The following is a 17,346-nucleotide window of genomic DNA, read 5'->3' on the forward strand; positions in this document are numbered from 1 at the left end:
GATGTGATGCTGTGGTGCTCTGTCTCCCCCTGATGGATAACTGTAGGAACTACAGCATGAAAATGCAAAAAGTTACTGTGGAAACTGTGTGGTTTACTGCTGTGATTTAATCAGCCAATACAAGTAATACAGCCTTCTGTTAATTAGCACTGATGCATAAGTATGTAAATATCAGGTTGGTCAGCCTCATTAATAAAAAGTTTGAACAGCAGGAAGAAGGTGTAGGTGATGACCATATAAGGGTATTCCCTTTTCATGACATCATACAGATCAAAGAGTGGAAAAAACTGTGTTTACACTGAGTGAAGAATGCATGTGCAACCACGTTTTAACCTGCCTCGTTCTGATTGGGTGACAGGGAAGCGGGGTCGTAGGAACAGTGTGGGGTCACTGGACAGTACCATCGAAGTAAGTTGGGCGGGACACGACTTCCCAGCATGCTGTCTGTCACACACCCTGCTGATGCATGTTTGTCTGATTCATAACTTGTGTTTGTGAAAATATTTATGCACGTATGACGTGAGCGCTGAAACGTGGCTTCAATTGTATTCATGACCCTTTTTCATTTCAGAGTTTAGCCACCGTGTTAGCCTCAAAATAGGACGGGTCAGCCTTTCTCTAAAGTTCTCTTGAGCACTGAGGCCTTTTCTGTGAAATAAGTAAAACATGAAGTGAAGAATAAAATGTAAAGTAACGTAAGTGTAAAGTTGCTCCTATAAGGCATATTTGAAAATGTTTAAATAATTCAATCACTTGTTGGAATCAGTCCACCTTAGTCAGCTGATTTAAGGATGACTGACAGCTTTGTGAGCCAGAATATCATGGTCAGAGCTTCGAGTTCAGGGAGCTTCCATCCTTGGGATTACAAGACTGAAGAGAAGACGCAAAACTGCTGTTCCTCTATTGGCCACTTGAGGCTCTTTAGACGCTCGTCCCTTTGGATTTTGTTACGTCTTAACACTTCAATTATCTGGTGCATGGCTACTTTGATTGGCAGGCCTTCGTGATCTATCTTTCAGTCATCAATAATTACTTTCCTCTGTGGCAGAAAAGCAGGTTACAGACACGTTACCTTCAGGAGCTCAGTGTGTGCATTTCTATCGTCTGTTTTTTAACCTCTTCAGTGATTCTTCTGCACGTTTGTCCTAAAATCTGCATGATTCATGTCAAGGTTTTTTTTTCCATCAGAAAGATGAGATGGTCTGTGAGAATCTGAGGTAAATGCTGACCCAGTATGTTAAACTCGTCTTCTTTTCTTCTCAGGGTTCCATTATTAGCAGCCCCCGGCCTCACCAGCAGCGCCCTCTGCCTGATGGAGGTCTTTCCTACAGCCCTATCATGGTTCCTACATCTCCAGCAGCCTACCGGCCACACCGCCCTACTCAGAGCCCCGGTACGGGGGTGGGGGGTGGGCCGGGGCTCTGTCACAACCAGGGAGGGGTCACCACCTCCCCACTCGCGAGCGGGGGAGGGGTTGGGGGCGGCGGAGGGATGCCGGCAGGGGGCGGACCGACTGGCGGAGGCCGACTAGGGAATTTCTTCGGCAGTCGCAGAGGCAAAGTTCCTGGTCCCCTGACGATGACCTCACCCCCTCCACAGGGTCCGCCGAGTCCCCTGATGATATCATCACCCCCCCACTACCCCGCCCCCGCGCCTCCCATCCCCCACCCATCCTCCCCTTCCCCATGCCCCTCCCCATCGCCCAACCTCGGGCAGTCGGACTCGGGAGGAGTTGGAGGGGGAGGCGGTACGGCAGGGGCACAATCCAAGCTCCAAGCGTTGCACGCCCAGTATTGCCACGCCAACAGTGGAGGAGGCGGAGTCAGTGTTACTGGGCACCAGCAGCAGCAGACACCGCCCCCACCTTACCATCACCATCACCGCTACCACATGCAGAGCGTCCCGCAGCACCACGTCCTCTCGCACAGGTTCTCCGCACCCCGACGGCAAGGCCCGTCCGGCTGCGCTCCCTCTCATACCCAGCAGCATCAGAGGATGCAACATGTCATCATTCCGCACCCGCGCTACAACATGGCGTCAGGCTTCACCACGCCGCCGCCGCTGTCCCCGCACTCCCCTGTCACCCCCATTACCCCACACGGACTCTTCCACTCGCACCCCGCGGCGGGGAGGCCAGGTGGAGGGGCCAAGCTCCCGCTGACCATCTCGCACTCGCAGCCCCACCCCCACGCTCACACACACTCTCACAACCACGCCGTGCACACACACTCCCCGCTCAGCCCGTCCCCGTCCGCCTCCCCCTCCACCCACTTCATCTTCTCCACCCCGCCACCCCAGACTCCCTCAGCACGCCTCGTCACCCAGACGCCTCCGAAACCATATACCCCCCAGTACCCACCGCTTTCGTCCATCCCGCCTCCCCCGCCGCATTCACCCTTGCCTCCCCCGTCAACCGCCCCGCTCTCCCCGCACCCCCCGGGGGTGGGGGGAGGCCAAGGGGGCGGCCCCAAATCCAAGCCCGTCAGCCGGATCAGCACGGTCGTGTGAGGAGGCAGAAGTCTAGGACAGTGGCGCGTCACCCTGCAGTGAGCCGCCGGGGGGTGGTAGTGAGCAGGAGAGGGAGGAGGAGAGGTGGAGGAGGGGGAGGACAAATGCAGCCGTATGAAAGCGGACGCCTGGTGAGGAGGAGAACGGTGAGAGCGGGGAAGAGGAAACTTCTCAGCCTGTGTTATTTCCACATCCACTTCCCCCGCAGGTAGAAAGACGCACACACATTGACGGATGCTTCTTACAGGGAGCAGATCCTCCCAGAAAAAGCTGCTCGCGGAGCGAAAAGCATCCAGAACGTGAATCATGCCGTTTTCAGTCACGTGAAGATGAAGAAAAAACACCCACATTGTCCCGATGTCTTGGTGAAAACGTCCTCATCTTCCCCCCGTAGTGCCCTTCAGAGGTGAGCTGGGAGGACATATTTGTAGTTCTTCATCGACAGGGGAAGTGTTCGTGCCACATCGTAGGAATTTGTGTGCTGTCGTGGAAAAAAACGGTTCAGGGACCAGACGTGAAGGGAACAGTGCCTGAGAATATATATCCCAAGGATTACGCCTGACATAATGTACAGAGAGCGGAGAACGAAGCGAGTCCGGGTCGCGTTTTCCAAAAAACACAGTCGTCTTACACCACCTTGTTTTCCGCACAAAAGCACTCTTGTTTTGGTTGTTGACATATTTACAAGCCATGAGGCGTTACGGACAAGCAGAGGTGGTTAGCGTTAATATGGTGCAGTTTCTGTGTCTTAGACAGGCATGCATGACCTGTGCAATAGCTAATAAGTGTCAGTGTGACTGTGGTTAAACTTCTATATGCAGGGGGAGGGAGTTGTTGTGATTTAAAGCCCCAATCCAGCATTTATTTGGCCATAAGAAGTGAAGAATACGGAACACTTGACCGTCTAGGTGGACAATAAACTTTCTAAAACCTTTAAATAAGCCATCATAACAAACACTCCAGGTGTCTTTTTACCTTTGCAAAAATAACTAAAAGCCTTTAGCGTCTGTGGATTACAGGGTTTCAGCAGGGACTGCTACGCTGTTGTTTTGGATTGGGACTTTAAAAAAATTCCCAATTATTTCCTCATGTAACGGGGATTTATTTGATCATTTGTGCTAAACCTGTGAATGCTCTCCCTTGTTATTAAGTGTATATGAAAGCATAAGCCTGAATTTGTCACAAATTATAATATACTCAGATAATATAATACTGCAGCTTTCAGCTGTACTTCATGCTCCATGTTGTATGTGACCCTCTACGTTGCCACAGACGGAGATTGGGCCCAAAGCTGCCGGACAGGGAGATGAGAGCTGCGGTACCTAAACGAAGCGATGTAACTGTTCAGGTTAAGTTAAATAAGGTGTAACTCTCTCTCTAACTTATCATCTTAACAGAACTGGGTGGGAAATTAAAGGCTTGAATTTACTTTACGAAACCAACATTTTGACGCAAGACTCGTTTAATAATTCTGATAATCAAGCTTCATCACAACGTACCAAAAGTTTCAAATGTTTCATTTCTGTTGGTTCCTTTTTGTTTTGCTTCACAGCAGAACGTTGATCACTGATGAGGCTTCACTACATTATGTTAAACATCTTCAGATAAAGATCCTTGAAATCAGGATTAGGAGACAGAGCCGTAAAGAAAAGAAATACAAGTGATGGTCTTTAGATGCACAGACAGATATTATTTAGATTATTTCAGGAGAGTACTTTTTTTATTTTAAATTACTGACATCCCCTAAACTCATCGCGTGCAGGTGATCATAAAGTTATTGATTTGAAAAGCTGGCAGCTATGAACAGACTCATGATGTGTGATTGTGTGTTTAACTGCATGAGTGAGTGACTGAAGTCATTTGTCACAACAAACCAAAGACGACAGTTAAACGAAATTCAATAAAACTCGCCAGGTTTCATTTGTAATAAACAAGATTTAGACAATCAGACTGGATTTTTTAAACTATCAGAACTTCCTCTTGTCCCGCTCTCTTTGTTACAACTCTTTAAAGGCACGTTTAAGGGTTAAGACTTTGCTTTAGCTTTGGCACTTAGCAGAAGAGGAGGCTTGGAAGAATGTTTCAGTCACACTAGGGCAAAGACACTGTGGCACCACCACTTGTGACCTTGTTGCCTTTGAAGTGGTTGTTTCAAAGATGGGGGCCAGGTCTCTAGCTGCCATCGTCAGCGCAACTTTGGTGCATCGAGACATCGATAAAAATGCAATATGACGAGTTGGTCTGCTATCGATCTGCTGCCAGTCTGTGACTGAATGAGGCGTTTACATGCAATCTGTTTGTGATCAGTGCAAATCTGCTGCCATCGACAGACACAGAAGTTCACATGAAATCCTTACAGTCGAACCTCATTGATTTGAAACAGAAATTCAGAAATTCCTTCACAAGTAGTGACGTAGTGACGATTTAACTCCAGAATGACGCGGGTGTAGGAGCTTAACCAGAATGCAACCGCCACCAGAGATGCAGAATATGTACACCTATCAGGACAGGCTGACTCGGGCTGATTAACATGTCTCTGTACAAGCCTTCACCAGTCAGTCTGAACCGGACTGCAATTGTTTGGAGACAGGTGGCCTCCCATAAGGAGGTTGCAGTCCCAGTTTTAGTCCAGTGTGACGGAGTCATAGAATTAAATATAGCAACTCAGGTTAGTCTTTACTGAGGTTCAGACAAGTGGGTCAAAGGGTGTTTTTCCAATAAACTTGATACAGCCGGCCTTTGTTTTGTAACCAGACTAGTTGCCCTCTGACTGACTGCCGTCAGAAATAAATTGGATTTAAGGCGCTTCAGCACCTACGCCTGTTTTCATATGTAATGAGTAGAAAACACTGGTAACAAGGAGCAAGCTTTATTCAAATAAATAAGAACCTACTCATCCAGATGATCTCAGATTCACCTCTGCACTTACTTGGGTTCTCAGAAGTAGTTAGAAACTCTCTATTATTTTACTAAGATATAAAACAATTGAGAAAATATGATAAATGGAAAATAAGGGTTAATTTCCCACCCAGTCCAAACTGCGTTAGCGTGTGAAAAACTCGGAGGGTGAATCAACTTTAATCCCATTTGATGTGTGGCAAAATAGAGAATAAGGTGCCTTCAGACATAGTGATGGTACAGTATAAATAATAATGTTCACAAAAGACCTCCATGGAATACAAAGACAGTTCAGCGTCTAAATCAATAATATAATGATTTGTGTCCATTCAAAACAGCAAATCGAAGCCATTTACTGCATTTTTTAAAAGTCTGGCTGAAGGACTGAGCCGCTCGTCGCCTTGTTCATCCAACAAAGACACAAAGGAGCCTGAAACCTGGACCAAATTTCATTCGAAGGACTCGCTAACATCTCACAGGACTGAAGTGCAGAACATGTTTCCGTGTCACACCGAGTGAAATCTTCTTGAACAAACTCATTTTTACACATTTTTGCACTTTGAGTTCAAATCTACCATGCCAGTATTGAAGTGTATTTCCTTTCTTCCTTTAATCAGTCTCACCGGATGTCAGGGCAGGAGGCCCGTGATGGCTGGTAGAAAGTTCTTCCACCGCTTGAACGATTTTACCAGCCATTTGCATTTTTTGACTAGAAATGAAACTTTCAGTGTTGGTTGCTAGTCAGCCTCATATAAATATTTGCCAGAGTTTAACTGGTGGATGATGGGAAATTCCTCTGAATGCAAACATTAACGACATATTTTTAGTCTCCCCGTGATGACGTGAATGCACCAACTGTAGATATTAACTGTACAGTGTGTTCTATTTTCAGTGGGGCCAACAGCATCAATCTGTAACTGAGGTTCAGAATTGTTTGAATTAACAAAACGTGTGCTCTAAAAACCAAAGTTCATCTGGGTTCTTCGGGCTATTCGGGCTTCTTCGTGAGAACAGTAAAGCCCTTAGTGTGCGAGGTTTGTGGGAATACAGTCACATATTGGAATCGTTTGACGGCGTTCCTCAGGGAACCATCTTGGGTTCCCTGTTGTTTTCAATCTGAAGAACCCCTTTGACTTTTTAGAGCGTGCTACTGATATTATTATCAATATTGTTGTGTGGCAAGCTTCTACTAACATACTGTACTCCTTGGGCTGTTTTGTATTTTTAGCATTTTTAATTTTGTTATGTGCTTATAATGTGAGATTTTATTTCTTTTCTGATTTGGGCATCTTATGGAAGTATTCAATCCTTTTTAATTTTAATATATTTAAAAAAAACAAACAATAATGATTTTCTGTAACTGACATACAAGTTCTTCTAATATTTTGATTATAGACTGTGATAATTACTTTGACTCAACCCACAGCATGCTCAAGCAAACACACGCCTGCACACTGAATCATCACAAAGCCTCTCTTCACTCTTTTAATGGAAACAAGCAACACCTCTGCTATCAAACAACATTGAAATTAACACTTCATGTTGAGCTGCTAAGAATTTTTGGACCGTAGGGCCATAGCATGCATCTACAATCACCTGCAGAAAGACTTTGTCTCTTTCTAAAGGCCTTACAGTGACCACGTCGACTCCAGACTAAAGCGGCAAACACCACAGAAACATCAAAACAAAGTTCTCGAGGAACACTGGATCAAACCTACCTCGTAAGGGAATACACAGCATTTCACTCAGTCTCAGTGCATGCCCAAGCACATCCTCAGTAAACATCCCATCTTAAAGCTCCATACCCCTCGTTTGCATGTTTATGAACTTCAAACCGTATTTACTTTGTGTTACGGCGCTACCATGTCGAGATTTCTTACCTTCCTACGTCCACTGTTCGGTTTAAGTTTCACTTGCATTGAACTTGACACTTGCTGCAGATAAATCATCCATCACTGGTAACATCTAACAAGGATCTAAGTCAGAGGTGTTAAATGTAAGGCCCAGGGGCCAGACCATTCCCACTGTAATTACATAAAAGAAACAGAGAAATGATTGTAAAGTTCCTGTTTTTTCACTTTCCGCTATAGAAATTTCAGTTGTTTGTTTGGGTTTGTTTTACAACAGGTCCACAGTAAAAAAAAAAAAGAAATTTTAAAAAGTATATATATATATATATTTAATATATATATATATATACTACAGGCTGATTACTGTCTATTCGCCCCATGGCAGGCATGACTGGAAACAGCCTATAATAGTTACACTGCTGGACTGCTGTGTCAAACTTCACCTGCACGTGTCAGATTAGATTTCTCTCGTGTTTGCTAGATTTTGCCTCCACTGTCTTAAACTGTGTGCTTTCTAAATTCTTTCTAAATTGCCACTTGGTCACCCAAACTGTGAGAACCCCAGATTTAGTCTTTGTGGACCAAAACAGTAACCGGTGACATATAAACGTCCTGGCTTCCTGGCGAGCCGTTGCCCACCATGTGCCAAGTGTCTGTGGGTTAGGGTTAGGCCAAAATCTGCTTCCTCGTGTTTCAAGGCCACTTTTTTTGTTAGTTCTTGGATTGCTTTGCTGCCATCGGAGGCCGTCGGTGCAACGTTTTTGTCAGGTCGCTGTCAATTCTTACACGCAAGAGATAAGAACAAAACTCACTGTGGTTGATTAGTTATCTGCAGCAGGATTCAAGTGTCTGTGAAGACATGAACTTGCAGTCTGGGAGGACACAAATCTGCTTAAACCGCGTCGGGACTCTTGTGAAAGTAATTTACAGTATATCCAGTTTAAGAACATGCAGAAAAAAAGCAGGTATGGTCCTTTAAACGCTTAAATTAGGTCTTTTTCTCCTGCCCGGGTCTGCTCTCCACTATCGGTTTGCATGTGGTATTTATTACAGTATCTGCACTGAATGAAACTGTATTATAACATGAATGTACATAGCAGCCGTTAAATGAAAATAACATTGCGAGTACTCACTTTGCTCAGTTTGTCTGTGGCTGGGTTTACATCGGGAATGGAAGGTCTGATGTTTTTTAAACACCTGGAGAAACAGATCTGGTCTGACTGCAGCAGGCAAACAGGGAACATTTTTCAAGATTCAAAGCACATCAGATCTGCTTCAAGTACAGTTAAAAAATGTTGGATGATTCTGTTCCTGTGTAAAGACAGTCTGTGTTGTGTGCATCTATACAATGGCGTTGGACGGGGGGCGTGTCCAAGCTGCTGGACCGCTTTCTGGAGAGGACATATTTCTTGTTTATAATGTAGAGCAAAGAGAGACTGGAATAGTCCTTGTAAAATTGTACGAGTAAAGTGTCAAATATGTGTCAACAGAGACGACATTATTTTAAAAATTACGTATGGAAAATTTTAGCTGTGTATATAAATATATATTACTTGTACTTTGTTTTTGAAATTGCAGAGAAATGGAAGAAGTGGAACTATTTATTGCTCTAAAGATATAAAAATCTGTTCATGTGGATGGAAACACGTGTCCTCTTTGTTTCACTGATTTCTCATTCAAGTGCTGTTTCAGCGCAGCATTACAGCGGGTGGAAATCACAATCTTCATCAAACTTCATCATAAAACTGTAAATCTGTTGCTGCCTATATACGCAAGAAGTCACATCACATTAAGAGTCCAATCAGAAGCTGGTAAAAATAATAAAATACAGAAATTCCTACATAAATAGTGACGTAGGTGCTGTGGGACGGTGCAGAATAACATAAGTGCTCGCCAGCCTTCTATATCGGAAAATAATGAGAATGAAATTTCCTCATTGTGGGTTGTTTAGTGTCCTGTTTTTTACTCCATAAAAGAAGCATTTTAGCTCCTGTCTCCTTAAGACCAGGTGGTTGATTATACTTTTAATATTTCATAGGAACAGAGAGAAAAAGATGCATTTCAGTTTGTGGCTTTGTCAGTGTTTCTGAGCGTAATTCTTATTTATAGCTTGTAATTCTTCTTATCAAGCCAGTGACAGGAGGATCCAACCTGCGACAGTCTCCCAGGTATGGAGAGAAATTGAAGACACTAAATGTGTGGATCTACATAAGGATCTACCCCCGACATCTGCCTGCATATGGATTTGAAAACTGGTTTCCTCTCATGGTTTTACAGTTCACACATGGACAGTCCAGTTTCTTTTTGTTGTAACAACCTAACCTCCAGTCCACCCAGCATTGTGTGTATTATCATCAATATTCTCATCAGCTTTTAATGTGAAAACATAACAGCTGGTTCTCACACAGAAATTTACCAAAAAACGTGAACTGTGTGAAGCTTTTTTCAAATAACTAAATTACAGAGTCTAAATAATCTTAGCACAAAAAGTGAGGAAATTTGTGTTTGGTCAAACATTAAATCTTATACTATTGGAAAAACTCTTTATTTCCCCTTAAATGGTGACACATTTGTGGCAGAGAAGATGTGTTTTTCATGGGTGCAACCCACAAACTCAACACTGCTGCTCAACCCACACATGCACCTTCCTCACAAATATGGCGCCATTTAAGGGGAAGTAAACAGGTTTTTACATGCGGGAAGCATTGTTACAGCAAAGAAACAATCGACCGATTACAACTTTGTATCAAGCATTATGTACTGCTCAGAGAATTAAAGGAACACTTAAATCACATATCGGCTCTTGATAAATATTCAAGCGTTACAGAAATGCACTGTGTAATTTGTTGAGAACAAAAGGTTTTAACAACGCTTAGTGGAAACATCATAAAATGTTGTGTTCTCTTATTGTATTTATTTATTTTTGAGCAGTTTATATTTTTTATTCTTTCAACAACCTGCAACTTTATCTAAATATCTCAGTCTGGCCCATTTTTCCAGAATGATTCATTTATTTAACATTTTAATGAAAATTTAAAAAAAATGTTTTCAATTTTATGTGATTTATTGAATAAATTTTTCTTTAAAGTGATTTCGAAAATATAAAATAATAATCTTCCGTTTCCGGTAAACCGGAAGTTCTTCTTCTAACTCCTGCGCGTGTGCAGTTTGTTTAACAAAGTTCATAAATGTGGTGAGTTACGGTCATTTCAACATAAATTACAGATTATTTTCACGCAGTGGTGACCTGGTGGACTTATTAAACTCACCTGTGCGGCCGCAGAAGCTGTCACTTTGTACAAACGCTCATTTAAAGCTGAAGATTTAACACGAGTAACCCGCTGAGTTAGCAAGCTAGCACCTTTAGCTGTCTTTGCGTTTAGTTTACACCGGGCTAATGCTAACTGTAGCCGCTGAGCGATGAATGAGCAGAGGTCAGCGGTCAGTAACAGGTTCGTGTAGTTAGCACCTCTTAGCTCCGTTAAAGGAAACAGCAGTTATCGTGACGTTTCAGCTGCCGGTAGGTCAGCGGCGGATTTAATTCACACAATTTAATTTAGGAGTCGGAGCGATTTGTAATCATTGTCCAACAACAAGAAGGATTATTAGTGACGTGTCGATCACGGAAGCGCGGTGATGTGCAGAAGCTTTCAGCCGCTATATCGTGCTATTGTCGGGGTAAAAATACCCTCTGCTCATTCTCTCCAGGCTCTTATTTTGAAATAAACCAGGAGAGAGCAGCTCAGCATGTGTTCACATGTGTGTCATAGTTCATGCTGATAAAATAAGAACTGTTGAGCCTTCAGATACTATGGAGAGACTTTATTTCTGCATGCTGAGGTTCAGGTTTTCATAATTTAGTAAAATGATTTAACACTGAGCATCACTTCATGTTGTACTTCCTCCTCCAAACTGTCCGGTACACCTTCCTCAGCGCCTCCCTGTCTGTCCTTGGATCGTGGGTTAAATAGAGAGCGATGGCCGGTCCGGAGCTCCTGCTGGACTCCAGCATTCGGATGTGGGTGGTCCTGCCCATCGTGTTCGTCACCTTCTTTGTTGGGGTCATCCGACACTATGTCACCCAGCTGCTCCACAGCGACAAGAAAGTCAACCTGGAGCAGGTCTCTGACAGGTGAGTCTGAGAGCACACACACACACACACACAGAGGTTTGTTTTTTTCTTTTTTTAGAGAACCAGCAGATTTAGTAATACAATTATATTGCAGTATCAGTCACGTAAGAGTATTATTGCGACTCGCTGAGCATCCTGATCACATATATTGGAATTTTCACCTCTTCTTCTTTTTTTCACCCCTCGGCAGTAAAAGGTTTTGGGGGTTTTGTTGTGTTGTTTTTCACAGAGGTCATGGTGAACCTGTTTCCCTTTTAGCTGGCAAATATAGCCATTACATAAGCTGCAGATCAACAATGTGTCAGGACCCAGACGCAGCTTGACCCGTGCTGCGTTCACTGGTCGAGGGAGTAACAAAGAACAGAGGGAGGGAGGGAGTCCATCGTTACCTTTTACCTCGTTTTTACGCAGTTAAGAAGCTTTGATAGAGCTGCTGTGTTTGGACTCATAAGAAAACTTAAGCTGTGTCTGTTTACAGGATCCTTTATTGTGTATTACGTCCATGTTTACTTATCAGACCAGTCGACAAGAAGAACTTCTAAAAAATGTTTGAAGTTAACACTGTTTGCCTTCAGGTGCTCAGCTCATATCTGACCTGTTATGATCCCTGACTGAGCTCTCCTCGCAGTCATGTTGTGTGTCTGAAGTGAAAGTGGCGCCCCGGGCAGCATCGTACCCTAACCGCTCCCATGTTCATGTTTCTGTTCAGCCAGGTGCTCATGCGCAGCCGCATCCTCAGAGAGAACGGAAAGTACATTCCCCGACAGGTGAGAGCCCCTTCGGTTTAAGGTAGAATTTGACCTTTATCCTAAAATATTACATATTAATACATTTACACCCTGTGCTTGAGGGCGTCAAATTTCCCCTCAGTACATCCTCCGTATTCTTTATTCTGTGGGTCCTTATTCCATGCATCATGTGTAAATCGTATTTACTTCTGATGAAGAGCAGCGGATGTTTGTCTGTCTGCAAAGTAACCACAGACTGTTCTGTTAGAAGTTACAGACATTAAAAAAATCATCCTTTAAATAATCAGCTGTGTTTAAATGTCACAGTCTGACTGTGAGTGCATGAAGTGTAAAACTCGCTGAGTGAAGTGTCTCCGCTGGTTTAGTCCTTCGCCATGAGGAAACATTACTTCAACGACGCCGAGACCGGCTTCTTCAAGAAGGCCAAGAGGAAGGTTGTCCCCAAGAACCCCATGACAGGTGTGTTTGAACACATGATCGTCCCTTCATTATAACCAGGTCTGCCTGTGTGAACTAACTGATGATCTGTTGGAGGGTGCAAATGTTTCTCTTTGGTTCTCGTCTTTAACGCGCCTCAGTTCTTTGTCTCGTGGTTTCTAAACAGACGCGAGTCCCTCAGAAATGGTTTAGCTGCTCTGTTCATGTTCAGTCTGTTAAATTCTCACTGTGATACTGCAGCCTGTGAACTCGCAGTGGACATTAAGCTCAGGATCGGGACGTCTGCATAGGGAGAAGCATTAACGAACCTCGTGCTATGGATGGATCACCTCAGACGTCTGTAGTTCGTTTACTTTGCTCTTAATCAGTTGACAAGTTTGTAAACGTGTAGCTTTTTTTCCATGTTTTGTTTTTTCCTTTAACCCAGATAAAAACTCAAACCTGTGAGAGCGTTCGCTCTGATTATTGGTCAGCTGTGTCTCAGACGGGAGCAGCAAAAGCAACAAGAAGAAGGTGCTAGTAGGGCAACATGTCGGGGCAACATGTGGAGGCTAGTTACCTCTACTGACCGATGCACACGTCCCAGAATGCAAAGCATACCTGGCTTTGAGAAGGTGTTTATTTGACTGAGACCACTTCCTCAGCACAGTTGTTTTGGTTCACACCTGAGTGACATCTCCAGTGAATAAAACAGTTTGATTTAAACGGACTGAACCCGCAGTTATGACATCACCGTCATCTGAAGTTCAGTCCGTCTTCTGCGTCTTCTTCCTGCCCTGTGTTTGTCTCCGCCCATCAGACCCTCAGCATGACCTGTGATTGAGGTCGGATTTAAGCTCATCATCCTTCATCTTCCCGTGCTGTGTGTTTAGGTCCATCGAACCACTGCAGGTCATTGTCTGTTAGCTACCTTTGCGGTCTTTGTTTACGTCCGTTTACAACAGATGTGTATTGTTTTAGGCTTCCTTCAGTCACAGTGTGGTTATAATCTTTGGATGGAAATCAGCCTCATAAGTCTCCTTTACGCACACCTGGACGTTAAACTTTATGGAAACACCTGCAGTGAGATGATGAGGAAACACACTCGTCATCTCACTGCAGCTGAAAGAATCTGGATGTTTTTATCCGTCAGTGGAGCCGTGCTCTGAGCCTGTTGTTTGTTGCAGACTCTAGCATGATGGTAGACATGATGAAGGGAAACCTGACCAACGTCCTGCCCATGATTGTGATTGGTGGATGGATCAACTGGGCTTTCTCTGGATTCGTCATTAGTGAGTTTGTCCACATCCTGATGTATGACACACACACAGTTTAGGAATGATCTGTGAGCGCTGTTAGATACCTGACACGTATGCGCATCACTACAATCACATCTGTAAACAAAGCGGCGCCCAGCAGGTCCGACTCGTCTCACTGGTTCCCGATGTTTTTTTCACAGCTAAGGTGCCGTTCCCGTTAACGCTGAGGTTCAAGCCAATGTTGCAGAGAGGGATCGACCTGCTGTCGCTGGATGCCTCATGGTAAAAACTCAACTTGAACACTGAAACGCACAAGCTGCTCAGCAGACCGTGAATGCAGCACAGCAGAGATCAGAGTGCAAACATTTACCGCTGTAATCCGCAGCGTAGAAACAGTTCAGTTCATTTTTATTCAGTTTCAAAAGCATCAAACACGACATACATCTGTCTTTTATTTACAGTCTGTTGCTTTGGCCCTGATGTGTGAATGAAATGTGATGAAAGTTTATTTGTGAGTTTCATGAAGGAGTATTTTCCTTCCAGCTTACTTCCTGACATGCAGCTTCTTTAAAGTCACGTGGTTTGATGTTGCAGGGTGAGCTCGGCGTCCTGGTACTTCCTGAACGTGTTCGGGCTGAGGAGCATGTACAGCCTGATTCTGGGTCAGGATAACGGTGAGGTTTCACTTTCTCGTAAAGCTCAGCTCTGTTTCCTTTCACGGACTAACGCCGGCGTTCCCTCTCAGCTGCTGACCAGTCCCGGATCATGCAGGACCAGATGACAGGCGCTGCCATGGCGATGCCCCCTGACCCCAACAAGGCCTTCAAGGTGACATTTACACACAACTGCACAAAAATGCTGCTTTGATTGTCTGTTTCCTCTCCAAAGTGAAACATGAATTATGAAAGAATAACAGCGTTTGTTCGTGACCACACTAAACTTTGTGTGTGGGCAAAGCCTTCATCCTCCCAGTAACTCCCATTTAAAGTGAAGCCTGAGGATCAGGCCATGTCCACACTAATACGTTTTCGTTTGAAAACGCATCTTTTTCTCCCCGTTTTGGCCTCCCGTCCACACTGAGACGGCGTTTTCGGTCGAGGAAAACGCAGCGTCTTGAAAACGCTCTCCAAAGCGGATACATTTGAAAATGCCTTTTTTCACGGTGCAGTGTGGACAGCGAAAACGGAGCCTTTTCAAAAACGATGACACATTTTAGTCATGTAATGCAGTCATGTGACCAATTAAACTAAGCAGAGGGCATGTTGTTTTGTTTGCTCTCAGTTTTGACAGCCCTATTAAAGATTAATATCAGTCAGCACTAGAGCTGCCACGATTACGTCGACTATCAAAATCGTCGACGACTGATTTAATAGTCGACGCGTCGTTTGAAGCTTTGTAAGATCCTGAGAGACGCAGGAATAAGTAGCAGGATTTAAGAGTGTAATAACGGACTGAAACAGAAGATGGCAGCACTGCATGTACAAGGATGCCAGCTGCCGTTAAACCCCGAAGAAGAAGAAGCTGTGTCCCAGGATTCATAGCGCAGCCCAGCTCAGTTTCCAACAATGGCGGCAGCTAGTTAGTTTGAATATTACTCTTATTATTCTTTCTGGGTCACAAAATAAACGTTTAACATATTTTCAGGCGAGAATGTAGCTGTGTAAACTTCAAATATCTGCTCAGTTTATCAGGACACCACATATTTTCAAAAGCGCTCCGACGTTTTCGGAGACGTCTGTTACCCACTAGCTCGATAGCTAGCCGGGGGCTAGGTCACTAGAGCCGTGAGAACACCGGACTCCCGGCAAATCGTTTTCAAACCCACCGCAATCTTTCCTACTCAGGTTAAACATGATATATGAGTCACTTAGATAACTTAAAATGTTATTGTTTGGCTTTTTTTAGTATTTTATTTGTTCCTGAGTAAATCGGTTTGGCTGAGATTAAAGTTATAGTTTTTACACAGCTGAATAAACATCAAGCAGACAGCTGATTATCAGAAGTGTGAGATGCTCGAGAATATACTCCGGTGTCCTGTTATATTTTAGATAGCAAGGAGTTTATTAAACTTCACCGAAACAATCTGCAGATTTCATTAAACTTTAATAAACTATCATCTTGTCTTTACTTTTTTTTTTAAAAAACGTAAAATGCTGCAAAAATGTTACTACAGTAAAAATATAAAGATAAGCTCTGTTGAGACAAAGTGATCGTCACTGTGGAGTTAAATGCTGCGACTCGTGTCCCTGTTGTTGATTCAGAGCGAGTGGGAGGCGCTGGAGGTCGTGGAACATAAGTGGGCGCTGGAGAACGTGGAGGAGGAGCTGATGTCCAAAGACCTAAACTTTGGGGGCTTCTTCAGCCAGGACAAGTCTGCTGTATTCTAGGACCACGAGGATGCGCTGGAATCCCGGGGGTGTTCCTGAACCGCCCTGCTCTCCCCTCAGTCTGTCCTGAAGGCTCCGGGATAGTTTTCACAGTGCAGGATTTAAACACAGAGAATTATTTTTATGGAGCTGCCTCTGAAATCGTCTCTTTGCTGCCCCGGGCGCTTCGCTCACTCTCAGCTTTTGTACGTTTCCTGGAGTTCGAGCCGGGCTCCGGATCTTCCCTGGGTTGTTGTTAGTTTATATTTGAGAAAAATCTAAAAGAAAAGATTTTATTTGTACTTGAGATTTTACTTTGAAATGATGTTTGTGTCGTGGGTGTTTAAGTTACACATTTTTACATCTAAATTCAGCGATTCAAGTCCAAATCCATTACACAGGAAGTAGTGACTTAGGACACAGATCGGAGCTTTAAAATCCTCCACACCGGCAGGCTGAGCACCTGCTGAGATCTGAAACGTTTCTCCGGAGCAACGCTGGAAACCGAAGCATCGTTTTTAAAAAACGGCTGGAACGTTTACAACAGGACGAAGCGGGCGAAGGCTTCATGTCGTCCCGCAGGACGTTTTGGATGTACCTCTGTATGCTGTGGTGTGACGCATGGAGTGAGTGAAATAAAGGTGCCATCACAACTAACCACATTTCTCATCCTTTCATCATTCAGCTCTTCATTCCTGAGTCTGCCGGCCTTTGTTTTTCTGCTTTTACCCGGTAAGCTGAGTCTGTTTCAGTGGTGGTGGGAACACATTCAGTGTGGCTCCACACACGGGTGGAGGAAGGTAAAAGACTGTCAGTGAAACAAAGCCTGCAAAAAGAACTGCAATTCCCCAAATGTCCACTAGAGGCTCCAGCAGTGAGTCCCTGTGTTAAAGGTTCACATGAAGCAAACATGTTGACAGTTTTTGGTGTCTGGATGTTTTGAGATCAATTTAAATTTTTAGTAAAGCTCAAATTTAGGGGCGTGGCCTATTTGAATGACAGGTGGCTGTATCTGAACGTCTGAGTCGTGCATGTCTTTGTGTTGTTTTAATAATCTGACCAATCATACGGCTGCTGTGCTGTTTACAGAAGTCTGAGCTCCAGATGTGCTGAGTGAACTTTGGGGTTTGGTGTGGTTGTTATGGAGCACTGATGAGCGTGTGTCTG

General features: G+C 44.1%; 2 protein-coding genes across 6 annotated transcripts in view; both read left to right on the forward strand.

Annotated features, from left to right (window-relative positions):
• The window catches only part of LOC147305505 (IQ motif and SEC7 domain-containing protein 1-like), a 183,376-nt gene extending 174,476 nt beyond the window's left edge, over nucleotides 1–8,900 (forward strand). For all 4 annotated transcript variants that reach the window (XM_086276537.1, XM_086276538.1, XM_086276539.1 and 1 more), the window contains 2 exons: nucleotides 359–408; nucleotides 1,264–8,900. In XM_086276537.1, coding sequence (XP_086132663.1) covers nucleotides 359–408; nucleotides 1,264–2,508 — 1,295 coding nt within the window. In that variant the 3' untranslated portion in view covers nucleotides 2,509–8,900. The remainder of the gene's footprint in view (nucleotides 1–358; nucleotides 409–1,263) is intronic.
• Nucleotides 8,901–10,364: 1,464 nt separating this feature from the next.
• On the forward strand, nucleotides 10,365–16,853 carry LOC147305509 (ER membrane protein complex subunit 3). Of its 2 annotated transcripts, none has more exons than XM_086276551.1 (9): nucleotides 10,365–10,449; nucleotides 11,191–11,388; nucleotides 12,098–12,155; nucleotides 12,503–12,596; nucleotides 13,742–13,846; nucleotides 14,014–14,095; nucleotides 14,408–14,487; nucleotides 14,559–14,641; nucleotides 16,075–16,853. In XM_086276551.1, exons 2-9 carry the CDS (start codon nucleotides 11,234–11,236, stop codon nucleotides 16,198–16,200), a joined length of 783 nt encoding a protein of 260 aa, XP_086132677.1. In that variant the 5' UTR covers nucleotides 10,365–10,449; nucleotides 11,191–11,233; the 3' UTR covers nucleotides 16,201–16,853. The 2 variants fall into 2 exon arrangements, with proteins under 2 accessions (XP_086132677.1, XP_086132678.1); XM_086276552.1 differs by lacking the exon at nucleotides 10,365–10,449 and adding an exon at nucleotides 10,510–10,776.
• Nucleotides 16,854–17,346: the final 493 nt, after the last annotated feature.

The sequence above is a fragment of the Aulonocara sp. 'chitande type north' Nkhata Bay genome, linkage group LG20 (genome assembly GCF_057382095.1).
Source record: "Aulonocara sp. 'chitande type north' Nkhata Bay isolate Kocher_YH1m ecotype deep benthic linkage group LG20, A_spYH_male_GT1.1, whole genome shotgun sequence".
Lineage (NCBI taxonomy): Eukaryota > Metazoa > Chordata > Actinopteri > Cichliformes > Cichlidae > Aulonocara > Aulonocara sp. 'chitande type north' Nkhata Bay.

Bases quoted from the DNA above. Each gene is read 5' to 3' on its own strand.
- LOC147305509 (XM_086276551.1), top strand. From the start codon at position 11,234: ATGGCCGGTCCGGAGCTCCTGCTGGACTCCAGCATTCGGATGTGGGTG. The intron at 11,389-12,097 runs GTGAGTCTGAGA...GTTTCTGTTCAG, and splicing joins CTGGAGCAGGTCTCTGACAG to CCAGGTGCTCATGCGCAGCC. The intron at 12,597-13,741 runs GTGTGTTTGAAC...TGTTTGTTGCAG, and splicing joins CCCCAAGAACCCCATGACAG to ACTCTAGCATGATGGTAGAC.